General features: G+C 39.8%; 1 protein-coding gene across 5 annotated transcripts in view; it reads right to left on the bottom strand.

The window, feature by feature from the left end:
- Positions 1-17,767, bottom strand: part of NAPB (NSF attachment protein beta) — a 50,993-nt gene that overhangs the window by 8,009 nt on the left and 25,217 nt on the right. For 2 of the 5 annotated variants that reach the window (XM_028828122.2, XM_077951097.1), the window contains exons 4-7: positions 16,800-16,924; positions 16,584-16,661; positions 7,892-7,947; positions 7,624-7,708 (exon numbers count right to left, since the gene is read on the bottom strand). In XM_028828122.2, the coding sequence (XP_028683955.1) occupies positions 7,624-7,708; positions 7,892-7,947; positions 16,584-16,661; positions 16,800-16,924 (344 nt within the window). The remainder of the gene's footprint in view (positions 1-7,623; positions 7,709-7,891; positions 7,948-16,583; positions 16,662-16,799; positions 16,925-17,767) is intronic. The other 3 variants (XM_015149601.3, XM_077951098.1, XM_028828126.2) reach the window with 2 other exon arrangements.

Here is a 17,767-nt window from a genome sequence, read left to right as displayed (position 1 = left end):
CCTCATAAAAATGCTTCAACAAGCAATTACAACAACAGCTGAAGCTAATGGAAAAAGGGAAAGCATCCACAAAGAAAAAGGAAGCCACAGGAAAAAGATATAAAGTAAAAACAAATAAAAATTTCAAAACTGGAAAAAAAAACCCACATATAAAGTGGGTGGGCTCAACAGCAGGACGAAAGGGACAGAGGAAAGAAGCAGTGAATGGAAGACAACAACAGGAACAACAGAGAGAAGACAAACTGACAAAAAAGAACGGAACATCAAGGACCCATGGGATAACAAAACAGTCTCACTTTTGTGGCATCTGTGTTCTAGAAGGGGAGGAGAAAGAGAAAAGGGCTGGTTGGGCACGGTGGCTCATACCTGTAATCCCAGCACTTTGGGAAGCCAAGGCAGGTAAACCACTTGAGGTCAGGAGTTTAAGAGCAGCCTGGTCAACATGGCGAAACCTTGTCTCTACTAAAAATACAAAAATTAGCCAGGTGTGGTGGCGAGCACCTGTTTGGGAGGCTGAGACAAGAGAAATGATTGAACATGGGAGGCGAAGGTTGCAGTGAGCCAAGACTGTGCCACTACACTGGCACGTCTGGGAGACAGAGCAAGACTCGGTCTTAAAAAAAAAAAAAAAAAAAAAAAAAAGGGAGGCTGAAAAAGTACTTGAAGAAATAATTGCTAAACGATTCTCAAATTTAACAAGGAACATAAAGCTACAGATTCTGTAAGTTTAGTGAAACTCAAATAGCTTAAAACTACATACATCTGTCCAAGCCGCATTATAAACTTCTGAAAACTAAAAGAAAAAAAATTATGAAAGTGCCCAGAGAACACCACCTTTTTTTTTTTTTTTTTTTTTTTTTGAGACGGAGTCTCGCTCTGTCGTCTGGGCTGGAGTGCAGTGGCCGGATCTCAGCTCACTGCAAGCTCCGCCTCCCAGGTTCACGCCATTCTCCTGCCTCAGCCTCTGCCAGTAGCTGGGACTACAGGCGCCCGCCACCTCAACCGGCTAGTTTTTTTTTTTTTTGTATTTTTTAGTAGAGACGGGGTTTCACGTGTTAGCCAGGATGGTCTCGATCTCCTGACCTCGTGATCCACCCGTCTCGGCCTCCCAAAGTGCTGGGATTACAGGCTTGAGCCACCGCGCCCGACCACAACACCTTTTTTATAGGGGAAAACACGTTGAATGACAGCAGACTTCTCATCAAAAACAATGGAAGCCGACTGGGCGCGGTGGCTCATGCCTGTAATCCCAGCACTTTGGGAGGCTGAGGTAGGTGGATCACTTGATGTCAGAAGTTTGTAAAACCTTGGAAGCCATAAAGTGTACATTTTTCAAACTAAAGGAAAAGAACAACTTAGAATTGTACTCCCAGGGAAACTATGTTTTAGAAATGAAGGTGAAATTAAAATGTTTCCAGATAGAGGAACACTAAGAAAATCTGTTGTCAGCAGACCTACCCTAAAAAAATGACAAATAGACTAAATAGAAAGGAAACAATAATCTTGGAACATCCAGAAGGAAGAAAGAACATGGTAAGCAAAAATATGGGTAAATATAACAGGCTTTCTTTCTTGAGTTTTCTAAATTATGTTTGGTGGCTGAAACAAAAATTCTAACATTGACTCATGTGGTTCTAAATGTATGCAGAGGAAACATTAAGACAACTGTATATTGAATAGGGGGAGTAAAAGAACAGAAAGGGAGGAAAGATTTCTGTATTTCACCAGAACTGATAAAATGATGACACCAACCTAGAGCATTTAACCACAAAAGCTACACAAAGATATATACCATTGATTCTCCAACAATACGGGTTTAAACTGTGTGAATCCACTTATACACGGATTTTTTCAACCAAATGTGGATTGAAAATACAGTAGTCTTAGGAATTCAACACCCACGTAAATGGAAGGCCGACGTTTTTATATGTGAGTTCCACAGGGCCAACTGTGGAACTTGACTATGCACAGATTTTGATATATGAGAGAGGTCTTGGAACTAATCCCCTGCAGACACTGAGGAATAACTGTACTTAGAAACACTAGAAAATCAAGTAGGCTGGGCGTCGCGGCTCATGGCTATAATCCTAGCACTTGAGGAGGCCAAGGTGGGCAGATGACTTGAGCTCAGGAGTTCAAGACCCGCCTGAGCAACATGGCAAAACCCCATCGCTATAAAAAATAGCCAGGTGTGGTGGTGCATGCCTGTAGTCCCAGCTGTTCTGGAGGCTAAGGCAGGAGGACTGCTTGAGGTTGGGAGGTGGAGGCTACAGTGAGTCAAGGTTGCACCATTTCCCTCCAGCCTAGGTGACAGAGTGAAACCCAGTCTCGAAAGAAAGAAAGAAAAGAAAGAAAAAGAAAAAAGAAAAGAAAAGAATAAAACAATGCAACCCATAAAAATGCTGGAAAAAGAGAAACAAAAAGCAAAGAATAGAAAGCAAAAACTTAAATGGCAGAAAGCAGAATTAAGCCCTAACATATAAATAACTGCATTAAATGTGAATGATCTAAATACACCACTTGAGAAACAAAGATTGGCACAGTGGATTAAAAAACAGGATCCAGATTGGCTGTGGTGGATCATGCCTGTAATCCCAGCACTTTGGGAGGCCAAGGCAGGTGGATCACCGAGGTCAGGAGTATGAAACCAGCCTGGCCAACATGATGAAATCCCATCTCTACCAAAAACACAAACATTAGCCGGGCATGCTGGCATGCACCTATAATCTCAGCTACTCGGGAGGCTGAGGCAGGAGAATTACTTGAACTCAGTAGGCAGAGGTTGCAGTGAGTCGAAATCACGCCACTGCACTCCAGCGTAGGAGACAGAGCAAGACTCTGTCTCAAAAAAAACCAGGATCCAACTACAAGAAACTCACTTCAGTTAAGTGATATAGACAGGCCGAAAGAAAAAGAATGGACCAACATATCATATAAACATTAATCAAAAGAAAACAGGCAGGGCTATAAAGTAGATAAAGTAGACTTGAGCCAAGAAAATTACCAGAGACAGAGGACATTATGTAATGATAAAAGGGTCACTCCAGCAAGAATAGCAATCCAGAGGTGCAAAGTATGTGAAGCAAAGACTGACACAATGAAAGACGAGTCAGACAACTCCACAACTACAGTTGGAGATTTTAACACCCAACTCTCAACAATGGACAGAATTAGAAAGAAAATCAAAGGCCAAGCACGGTGGCTCACACCTATAATCCTGGCACTTTGGGAGGACAAGGCAGGCAGATCATTTGAGGCCAGGAATTTGAGACCAGCCTAGCCAACATGGCAAAACCCTGTCTCTACTAAAAAATAGAAAAATTAGCTGGATGTGAAGGCACACACCTGTAATCCTAGCTACCTGGGAGGCTGAGGCACGAAAATCGTTTGAACCTGGGAGGTGGAGAGTTGCAGTGAGCTGAGATCAAGTCACTGCACTCCAGCCTGAGTGACAGAGCAAGACTCTGTCTCAAAAAAAAAGAGAGAGAGAGAGAGAGAGGACAGAGAGAGACAGAGAGAAAGAGAAAGAAAGAGGGAGAGAGAGAGAGACAAAGACAGATAGATAGATTAGCAAGTATATTAAAGAACTTAATAATGCCATCATCCAACAGGAGCTAATCAACATTTATAAACATCACCCAATAACAGCATAATCATAAAACATATGCCAAGACAGACCATATTCTAGGCCATAAAACAAACAAATTTGTAAGAATTGAAATCATGTAAAAATATGTTATCTAACTACAATGGAATTAAAAGCAAGAATTCAACAATAGAAAGATTACAGAAAAATCTCTGCCAAACACTTGGAAATTAAATAAAACACTACTAAATAATCCATGGGTCACTGAAGTCTCAAGGGAAATCAATAAATCCAACTAACTGAATAAAAATAAAAGTACAATGATATAATAAAATTGGGAAGTAGCCAAACCTATGAAAAGGTAATTGATAACACTAAAAATGCATACACAACAAAGATAAAAATCAGCAAGCTAAACGTCCATGTGAAGTACCCAGAAAAAGAGCAAAACAAATCCAAAGAAAACAAAATGGAGGAAATAACAATAAAAACAGAAATCAGTGAAAATAAAAACAAAAAAGAGAGAAATAATTGAATTCTACCAAACATTTAAAGAAGAATTGACACCAATCCTTTACAAACTCTTCCATAAAACACAAGAGGAAGAAGACATCCTAATGCATTCTGAGGCCAGAATTACCTTGATTCCAAAACCAGACACAGACACCACAAGAAAACTAACGATCAATATCCTTTATGAATATAGACATAAAATCCTCAACAAAATGTTAGCAAACCAATTCTGGCACTTACAAAAAGTAAAGTCAGCCACAAGGGTGGTCAACATCTATGTCACTGGGCCCCAGTAAAAACTCAAAACACCGGATTCAGGGGAGCTTCCTTGATTGGCAGTAGTCTATGCTTATTTTCACTCATTACTGTTGGGGGAAGTAAGTGCTGTTTACATAACTCCACTGAGAGAGGACAACTGAAAGCTCTTCCTGGAAGTCTCCTGGACCCTGCCCCATGAGTCTCTCCTTTGACTGAGTTTAATCTGTACCCGTTTGCTGTAATAAACCATAACTGTGAGTATAACAGCTTTCAGTGGGTTCTGTAAGTTCGTCTAACAAATTATTAATAAACTTGAGGGTGTTCTGGGGAAACCCCTCAAAGTTTGCAATGACCAAGTAGAATTTATTCCAGGAATGTAAGGTTGGTTCAACATATGAAAATCAATCAATGTAATATACAATATTAAGCTGATTAGGACAAAAACCGTATGCTTATCTCAACAGACACAGAAAAACGTCTGACAAAATCTAATACCCTTTGATTATAAAAACACTCAACAAACTAGGAAGAGAGGGGAACTGCCTCAAACTGATAAAGGCATTTACCAAAACCCCACTACCAATATCATACTTAATATGAAAGACTGGAAGTTTTCCTTACAAGATCAGGAACAAGACAAGGATGTCTGCTCTTGTCACTTCTATTCAACACTGCACTGGAGATTCTAGCCAGGGCAACCGACAAAATGAAGTAAAACGCATTCAGATTGCAGAGGAAGAAGTAAAACTATTGTTATTTGCAGATATCATGATTTTGGATATAGAAAACCTAAGGAATCCACACAAAAAAAACCTATTAGAGCTAATAAACAAGTTTGGCATGGTTACAGGACAAAAAATTGATACCCAAAATTCAACAGTATTTCCATACACTAGCAATTAACAATCTTAAAAGGAAATTAAGAAAATAATTCAATTTGTAGCATCAGAAAAAATAAAATACTTTGGAGTATGTTTCACCCAACAAGTACAAAACTTGCACACCAAAAACTACAAAACACTGTTGAGCAAAATGAAAGAAGAGCCAAATAAATATAAAAGGAACTCTGTATTCATAGACTCAGACTTAGTATTGTTAAGATGGCAATACTCTGTGATGACTGATTTTAACATGGCAATACTCTCTGTGATGACTGATTTTATGTGTCAACTTGAGTGGGCTACAGGGTGCCCAGATATTTGGTGTTATTCTGAGTGTGTCTGTGGGGTGTTTCTGAATGAGATTAACATTTGAATCAGTAAGATGAGTAAGCAGATTGCCCTCCCCATTGTGGGTGGGCCTCATCCAATCTACTGAAAACCTGAAAAAAATAAAAGGTTAAAAGGAAGAATTTATTCTCAATGCCTGTCTTAGAGCCAGGACACTGGTATTCTCCTGCTTCAGACTTGGACTCAGACTAGAAATTACACTATCAACTCTCCTGGTTCTGAGGCCTTCGGATTTGGACTGGAGCTATACCATTGGCTCTCCTGGGACTTCAGACTGCAAATTTCAGACCTTCTCAGCCTATATAATCAAGCAAATCAATTCCCTACAGTAATTTCTCTCTCTAAACACACATACACACTCACACACAAACACACACACATACACCTCTATACCTCTTATTGGTTCTGTTTCTCTGGAAACCCTAAAACCACTCTTCAAATTGGTATGCACATTCCATACAATCTCTATCAAAATCTAAGCTGGCTACTTTGCAGAGATTGACAAGCTGATCCTAATATTCGGATGAAAATGCAAGGGATCTGGAATAGCCAAAACAATTCTGAAAAAGAACAAAAAGTTGGAGGACTCACACTTATTGACTTCAAAACTTACTGCAAAGTTACAGAAATAAAAACAGTGTAATACTGGCATAAAGATGGATAAATAGTTCAATGGAATAGAGAGCCCAGAAGTAAGCCCTCATATTTCATATGGTGAAGTAATTTCAATAAGGGTCATAATACCACTCAATAGTTAAAAGATAGTTCTATTCAACAAAGGGTGCTAGAAAAACTGGACATCCACATATAAAAGAATAAAGTTGGACCCTTACCTCATAATATATACAAAAATTAACTCAAAATGGATAAAAAATCTAAACCTAACAGCCAAAACTACACAATTCTTAGAACAAAACAGAAGGGAAAAGCCTCATGATAACAGAATCAGCGACGATTTCTTCTATATAACAACAAAAGCCAGACAAAGAAAAAACAGACAAACTAGACTTCCAAAATATTAAGACTTCAGTGAATCAAAGGACATTAATAACAGAGTCCAGAGACAACCCACAGAATGAGAGTAAATACTTGCAAATCACATATCTGATAGGGGATTAATATCCAGAATATATAAAGAACACCTAAATCTCACCACCAAAAAACAACCAACCAAATTTAAATCCAGAGAAAGTACTGGAATACACAGTCCTCCAAAGATATACAAATGGTCAATAAGCAAATAAAAAGATACTCAACATCACTAGTCATTAGAGAAATAACAATCAAAAACAAAATGAGACATTTCACACTCATTAAGGTGACTATTATTAAAAAAAAAAAAAAAAAAAACAAGTATTGGTGATGATGTGGAGAAACTGGAACCCTGTGCATTGCTAGTGGGAAGTTATAATGGTGTAGCCACTGTGAAAAAGCCTGGCAGTTCCTCAAAAAGTTATACATGTACTTACCACATGGCCCAGCAACTGCAATTCTATTCCCAGGTATATAACTAAGAGAACTAAAAACACTACCACAAAAACTTTAACACAAATGTTCACAGCAGCATTATTGATAATAGACCCAAAGTGGAAAAACCCCAAACATCCATAAATTGATAAATAAACCATGAGGTATTAGCCACGAAAAACAATGACATACTGACATTTGCTATGACATGGATGAACCCTGAAAACAATATGCTAAGTGAAAGAGGGCAGTCACAAAAGGCCACATAGTATGTGATTTCATTTATCTTCAAGGTTCAGAATAGACAAATCCATATAGACAGAGAGTAGATTGTGTCTTCCAGGGACTGGGAGGAGAGAATGGACTGCTGGGCTTCTTTTGGGGATGATGAAAATGTTCTGGAATTAAGTAGTGGTGATAGTTATACAACTCTGTGAATAGACTAAAAACCAATGAACTGTACTCATCACATGATGTGTGGATTATATCTCAATAAAAAGAAAAATAAAAAGTTTAATTTTAAAAAATGATTCAGACAACTTCTCTCCAAAGAAACAACAGTATCCTCACCTGCTCATAGATCTCAATGGCTTTCTGGTACTGCTCAAGCTGGGCAGCATATGCTGCCACCTTCAGCAGACACTTGTTTGCTGAGCTGAAATCAAGAACCAAAGCAGAATGAATAACAAGCCAATGGAAAAATAAAAGATGTGCACTGGGCCTTAGTACATCTTCATTTGGTATAGTCAAATACACTCACAGAGTATAAAAAGAAGTATTTTTTTTTTATCACACATAATAAAACCCATTAAATTATATTAAGAAAAGTAATACTTGCCTATTGGATTCTTCTCCTTTGTAATAATCAGCAGATTGTTCATAATGTGCAATAGCCTGAAAACATACATATTTTATTCACACACAATTTATTTGGAGAGTTGCATTTTAAAGCCACATTTGCATAGGTATTTTTTTTTATAAATAAACCTACTCTACCAGCAAACTTTTCACAACTCGGCCTATTTCTTTAGGAAATACAAGAAAGTATGCACCTCTGGAAGCAGAATGCTTGCTGACCATCAAAATCTGTTTCTCCCTCCCCACATGGCATATGCCCAGCTACACTACTTCCTCAGCTTCCTCTATAGTGAGGGGCAGCCTGTGACTAGTTCTCTCCAGTGGAATGTAAACAGACATGCTGGGGGCCATTCCCAGGCTTGGGCCATATATCTCACTTTGCATCCTTCTCCAGGCCTTCCACTTCCCATGAGCTAGGATGGCTATGACCAAGTTCAGAGTGACACTGTAAAGCTAGACACCCAAAATGGCAGTAACTGTCAGGCAGATTCCTAAATAACTACAAAGGACACAATGTACCTCCAACCCCAGTGTCTCTACCACTGTCAAACCCTTAGTAGCCACACTGGATTGTTAGAGAGGTATGAAGCCCTAATTACACTTTAGGTCTATGACGTGCAGCACAGACTACACCCACTAATACCTTAAGTGTCACCTAGAATAAGGATGTTGCTGTCAATCTAAAAATATATGGCATCAAGTGGAGAGGAAAAAGAGATCACAGGCCAGAAAGCTAGAAGTCCCTGTCATGCTGTGATGAAAGTTAGTGAAATCAAGCATGTGACAACTCAGAAAAAAGAACTGGTGTCGGCCAGGTGCGGTGGCTCATGCCTATAATCCCAGCACTTTTGGAGGCCAAGGCAGGTGGAGTACCTGAGGTCAGGAGTTCAGGACCAGCCTGGCCAACATGGTGAAACCCTATCTCTACCAAAAAAATACAAAAATTAGCCGGGCATGGGGCAGGCACCTGTAATCCCAGCTGCTTGGGAGGCTGAGACAGGAGAACTGCTTGAACCTGGGAGGCAGAGGTTGCAGTGAGCTGAGATCGCACCATTGCACTCCAGCCTGGGCAACAAGAGTGAAACTCTGTCTCAAAACAAACAAACAAAAAAATAGGTGTCTACCAGAGTCCAAAACTAAGCAAAATGGCTGAGAAAAGCCAGAAGATAGTGTGTGCTGCTGCTGTTAGCACAGTTTTGTGAGAGCTGAACTCTGCAAAGAATCAGCTGGTTTGTAGACAGTTGTAGACAATCTTAGAAATAAGGCTCTCATAAGATTGAAAAAACCTTCTATATCCCAGATAACGAGAGGTAAGTATAAGCAGTTCTTTAAACCAGGGCTCTAGCCAAGTTTTTCTCTAACAAGATCAGACAAGAAATATTTTAGGTTTTGTGCATCTTTGCCACAACTACTCAGCTCTCTTGTGGTAGCATAAAAGCAGTCATAGACAAGATATAAATGAATAAGTGTGGTTGTGTTCCAATAAAACTGTATTTATGAACAATGAAATTTCTAATTTCATATAATTTTTACATGTAGCAAATGCTTTTTTCTCTCAAGGATTAAAAACTGTAAAAATCATTTTTAGCATGCAAACATACAGAAGCAGGTGGTGGGTTTGCAGGCTGCTTGAATTACAAAGGTTTCCCAGTAAATGCAAATGAGGGAGCTAGCAGTCTTTGAAAATCAGAGTAAAGGTGCTGCCTTTCTGCCCAAGCCCATTAGTTCAGTGGCTTCAAGGCAGCTCCTAGTGAGTTAGAAGAGAGCCGCAGGGACAAGAAAACAAATAAAACAAAACAGGCCATGGAACTATGTTAAAGTTAGAAAAGTACTTAGACCTGGCCCATCAAGCCCCAGGCCCCCAACTCCCTACAGATGGTGGTGGTGATGACCAAGAGCAGAAACTGAGCTACCAGAAGGCCATAAGCTAGAAGTGGCAGAGCCAGTATTAGCCTCTCAGGACTACAGAGGAACCCTGCCTCAAACATTCACATTGAACAGTTCTGTGAAAAACAGACACTTATACTGTGTTTATATGATTACATTTTGGGTCCATGATTTCAGTCCTTTAGCATAACCTAATATGCTCCCCCAAAACACATATTTTGAACATTATTTACAGTAGAAGAAAAGTTGAAAAAAAAAATTAAGTGGTTACATATAATGGGATACCTGAAAAGGTTTTTTTTTTTTTTTTTTTTTTTTTTTTTTTTTTTGAGACAGGGTCTCATTCTGTTGTCCAGGTTGGACAGGCTGGAGTGGCATGAACACAGCTCACTGTAGCCTCAACCTCCTGGGCTCAAGTGATCTTCCCACCTCAGCCTTCCGAGTAGCTGAGACTACAGGCATGTGCCACCATGCCCAGCTAATTTTTTAATTTTTCATACAAATGAGGTCTTTTCATGTTGTCCAGGCTGGTCTCAAACTCCAGGACTCAAGCAATCCTCCCATCTTGGCCTCCCAAATGCTGAGATTACAGGCATGGACCATCATGCCTGGCCTTCACAGAATACTGAATTGAAAAATGCAGCTATAAAAGAATAGGTATACTATGGTCCTCTTTTTGCAAATACTTAGTAACATACAGAAGTAGTCTGGAAGAAAATACTTCTTTGGAACACCTGTTTGGCTCACCATCACAGCCCTGAGCCTAGCATGATGCCTGTTTACAAAGTGGGTGCTCGGTAACAGATGCTAAGTGAATGAAGGCAAAGTGCATCACAAATGAAAGCTGCCTATTAAACTATTGCCAGTATCATGATTATGTGAAATACTCATGAAATAAAAGGTTGTCAGCGAATTTATGATTAATCAATAACCTCCTTTCAACTGGCCTCATTCTCTAGTGTTTAGCACCATTTCCATCAAAATAAACTGGGCAAATCATGATAAACCTGACCAAATCTGTCTGTGAAGAGTACTGGATTATATAACCTCTTTTTCAGGACAGATAGAGTATAACTACATATCTTCCTAATTCTTACAGCACCAGAACTCAATGAATAAAAAGGGTTGGGTTAAACCATATGTAACTGCTGCTTTGGAGGTTAAAAAAGAAAAGGCTAGATGTTGACAATTTGGTGTAACTTAACACTTTACCAATAATGGCACTGGCTCGTTAGAATTTTAGAGATGTAAATTACAGTTACATTTATCACAGCGAAAGAAAAAATTTCAAGTTGGTTTTTAATAATGCTAATTAAACCAATCATTAAATTCCATGGTTTTCCCAAGTTGTGACAGATTGTACTTGAAAAAAAAGCACAATTCACTGGTTTAACAGAGAAGTTTCAGAGAAGAGACTGGCCACAGGCTATCTCTAAATGTTCACATCTAGTTTGGAATTTTAACATGTAGTGAAATTTATCAGATACAAGCAGATCCTTACACACCAGAAATCAGCCTACCTAGATATCTGATAATCCCAAGGACTATAATAAATGTCAAAAGCAGAACACAGCCACCAATAACAACAGCACACGTAACGATAAATCCAGAAATTTAAGACCAGCTGGTTATCCTGTTGTTTAAGTAGAGGGCCAAGGAAGTCACAACATTTCTGCTTGGGGCACCTAGATGAGTGTCACGATACATGGAATTCTGGAATGAGAAACAAGGGCCTTATGACTGCATCAATGATGCCATAAAGCAAATGCAATTTCCAGGCTTAAGAGTCCACTGTGTAGGTGAAATACCCTTAAGTAGCTTTAAAATGGGATCAATTCTTTTAGAACAAATGCCCCTAGAGGAGACCTAACATAAATCTGCCATATACACCTATTCTATGCTGTAACAAACAGTATTAAACAAGGCTCTCCAGAGGATGAAAATAGAATTGAATTATATTTCCTGTAGATCATTTTTAAAAACCATCTAAAAAGGACCCATTTATTACATGGTTCAGTGTTTTACTTCATGAAGTAAAAGAAGCAATGCAGGAAGATGAAAGATCTCTACAATGAGAATTACAAAACACTGCTCAAAAAAATCAAAGAAGACACAAGCAAATGGAAAAACATCCCATGTTCATGGATAGGAAGAATTAGTATCACTAAAATGGTCATACCACCCAAAGCAATTTAGATTCAATGCTATTCCTGTCAAACTACCAACGACATTCTTCACAGAACTAGGCAACCCTATTTTAAAGCTGGAATCAAAATCACATATGGAATCAAAAAATAGCTTGAATAGTCAAGACAATCCTAAGCAAAAAGAACAAAGCTAGAGATATCATGTTACCCCACTTCAAACTACACTACAGGGCTACAGTAACCAAAGCAACATGGTACTGGTACGCAAACAGACACACAGACCAATGGAACAGCATAGAGAGCCCAGAAATAAGGCCACACACCTACAGCTATCTCATCTTCAACAAAGCTGACAAAAACAGGCAATGGAGAAAAGACTCCTTATTCAATAAATGCCGCTGGGGTAACTGGCTAGCCACATGCAGAAGATTGAAGCTGGGCCCCTCCCTTACACCATATATAAAAATAAACTCAAGATGGAATAAAGACTTAAATGTAAAACCTAAAACCATAAAAATCCTGGAAGACAACCTAGGCAATACCATCGTGGACACTGGAACAGGCAAATATTTCATGACAAAGACACCAAAAGCAATTGGAACAAAAGCAAAAATTGACACATGAAACTTCAGAGCTTCTGCACAGAAAAAGAAACTATCAACAAAGTAAACAGACAACCTACAGGATGGAAGGAAATACTTGAAAACTATGCATCTGACAAAGATCTAATATCCAGCATCTATAAGGAACTTAAACAAATTTGCAAGAGAAAAACAACTCCATTAAAAAGTGTGCAAAGGACATGAAGAGATACTTTTCAAAAGACATATATGCAGCCAACAAGCATTTTTTAAAGATCAATATCACTCATCATTAGAGAAATTCAAATCAAAAGTACAATGAGACACCATCTCACACCAGTCAGAATGGCTATTATTAAAAGTCAAAAAACAACGAATGCTGGTGGGGTTGTGGAGACACTTATACACTGTTGGTGAGAGTGTAAATTAATTCAACCATTGTGGAAAGCATATGACGATTCCTAAGAGAGTTGAAAGCAGAACTACCATTCAACCCAGCAACCCCATTACTGGGTATACAGCCACAGTAATATAAACCATTCCACCATAAAGACACATGCACGTGAAAAGTTCACTGCAGCACTATTCGCAACAACAAAGACAAGGAATCAACCTAAATGCCCATCAATGGTGGACTAGATAAAGAAAATGTGGTATGTATACAACACAGAATACTATGAAGCCATAAAAAAGAACAAGATCATGTCTTATGCAAAAACACAGATGGATCTGGACGTTATTATCCTCAGCAAGTTAATGTAAGAACAGAAAACCAAATACTGCATGTTCTTACTTATAAGTGGGAGCTCAATGATGAGAATACATGAACACAGACACTGGAAACAACAGACACTGGGGTCTACTTGAGGGTGGAGGGTGGGAGGAGGGAAAGGAACAGAAAAGGTTAACTACTGGGCACTGGGCAAAATACCTGGATGATGAAATAATCTGTACAACAAACCCCCGTGACACAAGTTTACCTGTATAACAAATCTTCACATGCAGCCCTGAACTTAAACATTAAAAAATTCTAGAAAACCCCAAAACATGTTATACATATTTTTAAGGTTTCACAAGATTTTTATTTGTATTAGGTATGTTACATCTGCTTGACTTATCAGCTACTAATAGACTCTATCTCAAAAAAAGAGGTAATATGAAGCTATGAAACTACACACTTCACTGTCCACTAACTAAAATCTGTGAATGATCTAAAATCAGAGAAGGGACATTGGGTAGGAGTGCTAAATGAGAAGAAAGTGATCTGTAACAAGCCAGATATAAGGTACCTTGGGTGTAACTGATTTTTCAAACATTAATTTCACAATCCACCAACCACAATCTGGTGAGTCCAACCAGGGAAGAGAAGGTAATAATACTTCCTTTTATTATTTTTTAAGAGGAGGTCTCACTATGTTGCTCAACTCCTGGGTTCAAGCGATCCTCCCACCTTGGCCTCCCAAAATACTGGGATTACAGGTGTGAACTACCACGCCTGGCCAGGTAATGATGTTTCTAAACAACTCAGGAGCTTAAACATTAGGGACCATAACAACCTAACCCTGTGCCTGCACGTGTGTGTGTGTGTGTTGTATGTGTGTGCAAATGTGTTCAGTAATATTCTTCAATTGCTTTTGTTGGGTATTTTTTTTCTTTTTTTTTTTTTTGAGATGGAGTCTCACTCTGTTGCCCAGGCTGGAGTGTAGCAGTGCCATCTTGGCTCATTGCAACCTCCGCCTCCTGGGCTTAAGAGATCCTCCAACCTCAGCCTCCCAAGTAGTTGGGACTATAGGCACGCACCGCCATTCCTGGCTAGTTTTTTTTTTTGGATTTTCTGTAAAAACGAGGATTTCTCATGTTGCCGAGGCTGGTCTTGAACTCCTAGGCTCAAGAGATGCTCCTGCCTTGGCCTCCCAAAGTGGTAGGATTACAGGCATCACACTGTACCTGGCCTTTTTTTTTTTTTTTTTTTTCAAGAGGAAAAAAGAGTATGTCACATTTCATTTTATCTGCTCTCAAGTTTATGGAGACCCATGTGTTGGAGACCATGCCTGGGCAGCAGAAATGACACAGCACTACAGGCTCCTGCCCCAGAGTGCCCTTCTCACCACTGTGAAAGAGGAAGCTGGAACAGGAGCCTCTGCTGGCAAAGATGCTCTGTGCACAGTGCTCATCCCCACAAGACTCACTCAAACCTAAATAAAGATACTGTGGCCATCGCAGACACCCTGACCAAATAAATACCCCAGCCACACCAGACCCATCTCCCTCCCGTTCCATCATCAATTCCACACCAGGGAACAAAGGAGGTTCAGGTCCAGCTCCATCACCTTCCTCCAGGATCCACAGATAACCTTCCAGAGAGAAGGTTCACATGCACATGTCAATGCACAGGGTGGCCCTGACTTGATCAAGATCAGGGAGTATCCTCAGAAAAGTATGGCAATTATGAAAAGAAAAAAAAAAAAAGACGTCAAATAATAAATTGTAACAAATATGATCAAATTTTGTGCTGAATAACAGGTGGAGGTCACACAGTCAAAAGAGTGAATGTTAACAATGCCAGTCCAATTTTAGTACTGCCTAGCAGATCTTTCCCCAGACCAAGAAGACTCCATTTGGTATGATGGAGGTAGGGGTAGCATTTGTTTATTTAGCAAATATTTAGACCCCGCTAGGTCCCAGAGCTCTTGGGACACATCAGTAAAGCAGAGACAAAGCTCTCTGCTGACATGTGTGCCTATTCTGGCAGAGGAAGGGAGACAACCAATATGAGAATGATGAGCACGCATATGAGAGGGCATGTTGTAAGGTGATATCTGCTCAGCAATACAAGAAGTTAAGTGAGGTGTGTGGGGATCTGCTATGCCTTCCTGGGGGGCTAAATTAACTAGGGGGTCATAATAGGCCTCATGGAAAAGGTAATAAATGAGCAAAAATGGAAGGGCATGGAGAAGTTAGCCATGTGGACTTGAAAGATGTGAGGAGTCAGCCACGTGGACATCTGGGGAAGAGCTTTGCAGACAGAGGAAATCTCGGGTACAAAGGTCCTGAGGCAGGAGTGCTCATATGGCACGTGTGTGGAACAGCAAGGAGGCCAAGGTGGCTGTGCAGGGTATGCAAGAGGAGGGGAGTAAAAGAAAAGAGAAGCCAGGCCACACAGGTACATGGGGAGTGTGGGGCTGGGAGGAAGCAATTCAGTGGAGCCATGAAGACTCCGCACAGCTCCAGCTGTTCCTCTTAGTGAAAGGGGGCTAATGAAAGGCTGTGAGCAGTGGAGAAACAGAATATGATGCAGTGCCTAGAAGGTTCACTCTGGCTACTCTGTGGCAAGGGGATGTGGGGTTGGCAAGGCAGGGGGAGCAGAAGCAAGGAGACCGGTTTGAAGGATCCTGCAGTGATCAAGTGCGAGCTGGGAGACAAGGTAGTGAGTTGTGCTGAGACTTGGGAGCAGGAAGGACCCTGCTCACAAAAACTGCTCACAGGTTGTAGAGAAAGAGAAAAGGCAAGGAAGCCTGTAGTTTAGAGGGGAACACTGGGTTGGGGACAGGGCGTCTGAGATGGGAATCCAGTCCCAGACAGGTTAGAGACGACTGCTGGACAAAGTGGAGAGGTCAGCAGGCAGGTGGATACAGGAATCTAGCATTTGGAGAGAGGTCTGAGCTGCAGTCAGATTTGTGAGTCACTGGCATACAGATACTTAAAGCTGTGATGCTGACTGAATGTAGAGAGGTCACCTCTTACGCTTTCTTCACTGGGCCTTAGAGTACTAAGCAATACAGCCGAAGGTTCTTTTGGCAATGCTAATGTTCTGACGTGAATCAGAGAGAGTGGAAAAAACAGGTGATTTCTGTAAATCTTAACCAGTTCTCATGTCTTAGATGCCAACTCCAGGAAAAAAGCCCACTACTTCAGCCAGCTAGACCCTAAAAGTCTCCAGGCAAGGCCATCTATGATCGCTCTATACCTATGATCACTCTCAAACTGAGGACAAGAGAGTTCTTTGAGTCAGCTTATCTGCCTGCTTCACATCTGAGGAAGTGTGCCCACTGCTTACCTTCTCAATGTCTACAAGTTCAGTCTCATAGATCTCTGCAATAGTAATGTGGTGCTTGGCTGCAATTGTAAACCTTCCCTAGGGGAAAAAATAAGAAACAGTCACACATCCATTTTCCTATCTGAATGCCAGTTTGGGAACATAAAAAAGAGAGAGAGCACTCCAAGCCATCTCAAGACTCCACCCCACAGCCACTCAAGCAATGCAATGTCTTACCATGTCTGTGTAAATGTCGATGGCTGCATTTAAGCAGTTGATAGCCTCTGAAGCGTAGGCATTTAAGAAAAACAACGAAAAAATCCATTCAGTCAAAGAGGGTTCAGGTGAGGCTGTCTTCTTGGCTGTTATTAGAACGTTAATGAGGTATAATTTTGGAGTGGAGGGTGGGCAGGTTAGTTAGTGAGAAGCAAACAAAAATCATGCACAAGTCCAGATTCATCAGCATGGCTTTGTTCCCAGCAGCTACAGTATAACTTAGGGAACTGTAGCTGGAGTAACATTGTCTTAGTTACTCTTAACCTTAACGTGAAGACTCCATCCAGGCAAAAGACTGTATTATTAAAAAAATAAAACCATGGAGGTTGTCACCAACACTGATAAATTATATCTGCTAAAATATGAATGCAAACATATTCCTCATTAATACCATGCATATATATTAATTTTGGAATATGGCACCACATCACAAGAACGATCACCTCAATAGATTCTACTCTCCATGCAGCCAAAAGCAAAAGCACTTTGAAATGCCTATTCAAACAACCCTTAAGCAAAGTCAACATTCTGTATAATGTTCAAAGATGCTAAATTGTAGCATACTAACAAAATGAAGCAACAAATCTAATAAATAATAATGCTAATAAATTATATTAATTTTCTTAAAAAGTAAGCCAAAAAATTTTCCCTATCATAAAATGATGGTGTTTATAATGCTGGCATATAATAAGCTCCAAGTTTATTACTTTTGGTTTAAAGAGGCAGCAAAGTAGAACGGCCTGACTACAAAATTAGAAAGGTAAGCAGATAAACAAAAATTGAAACAATTTCCCTCTAAACTACATAAAAAATGTGGATCCCTGTTATACCTTTAGAAATACAGAATATAAAGAGAAAAATTATCTATCTATAATCCCACTCAAATCCGCTGTTAGTATTCAGATGTACTTTTCCTTTGTTTATTAAAC

This window comes from Macaca mulatta, chromosome 10 (assembly GCF_049350105.2).
Source record: "Macaca mulatta isolate MMU2019108-1 chromosome 10, T2T-MMU8v2.0, whole genome shotgun sequence".
In the NCBI taxonomy this organism is placed as follows: Eukaryota; Metazoa; Chordata; class Mammalia; order Primates; family Cercopithecidae; genus Macaca; species Macaca mulatta.
This window is presented reverse-complemented; position numbering and strand designations above follow the sequence as displayed.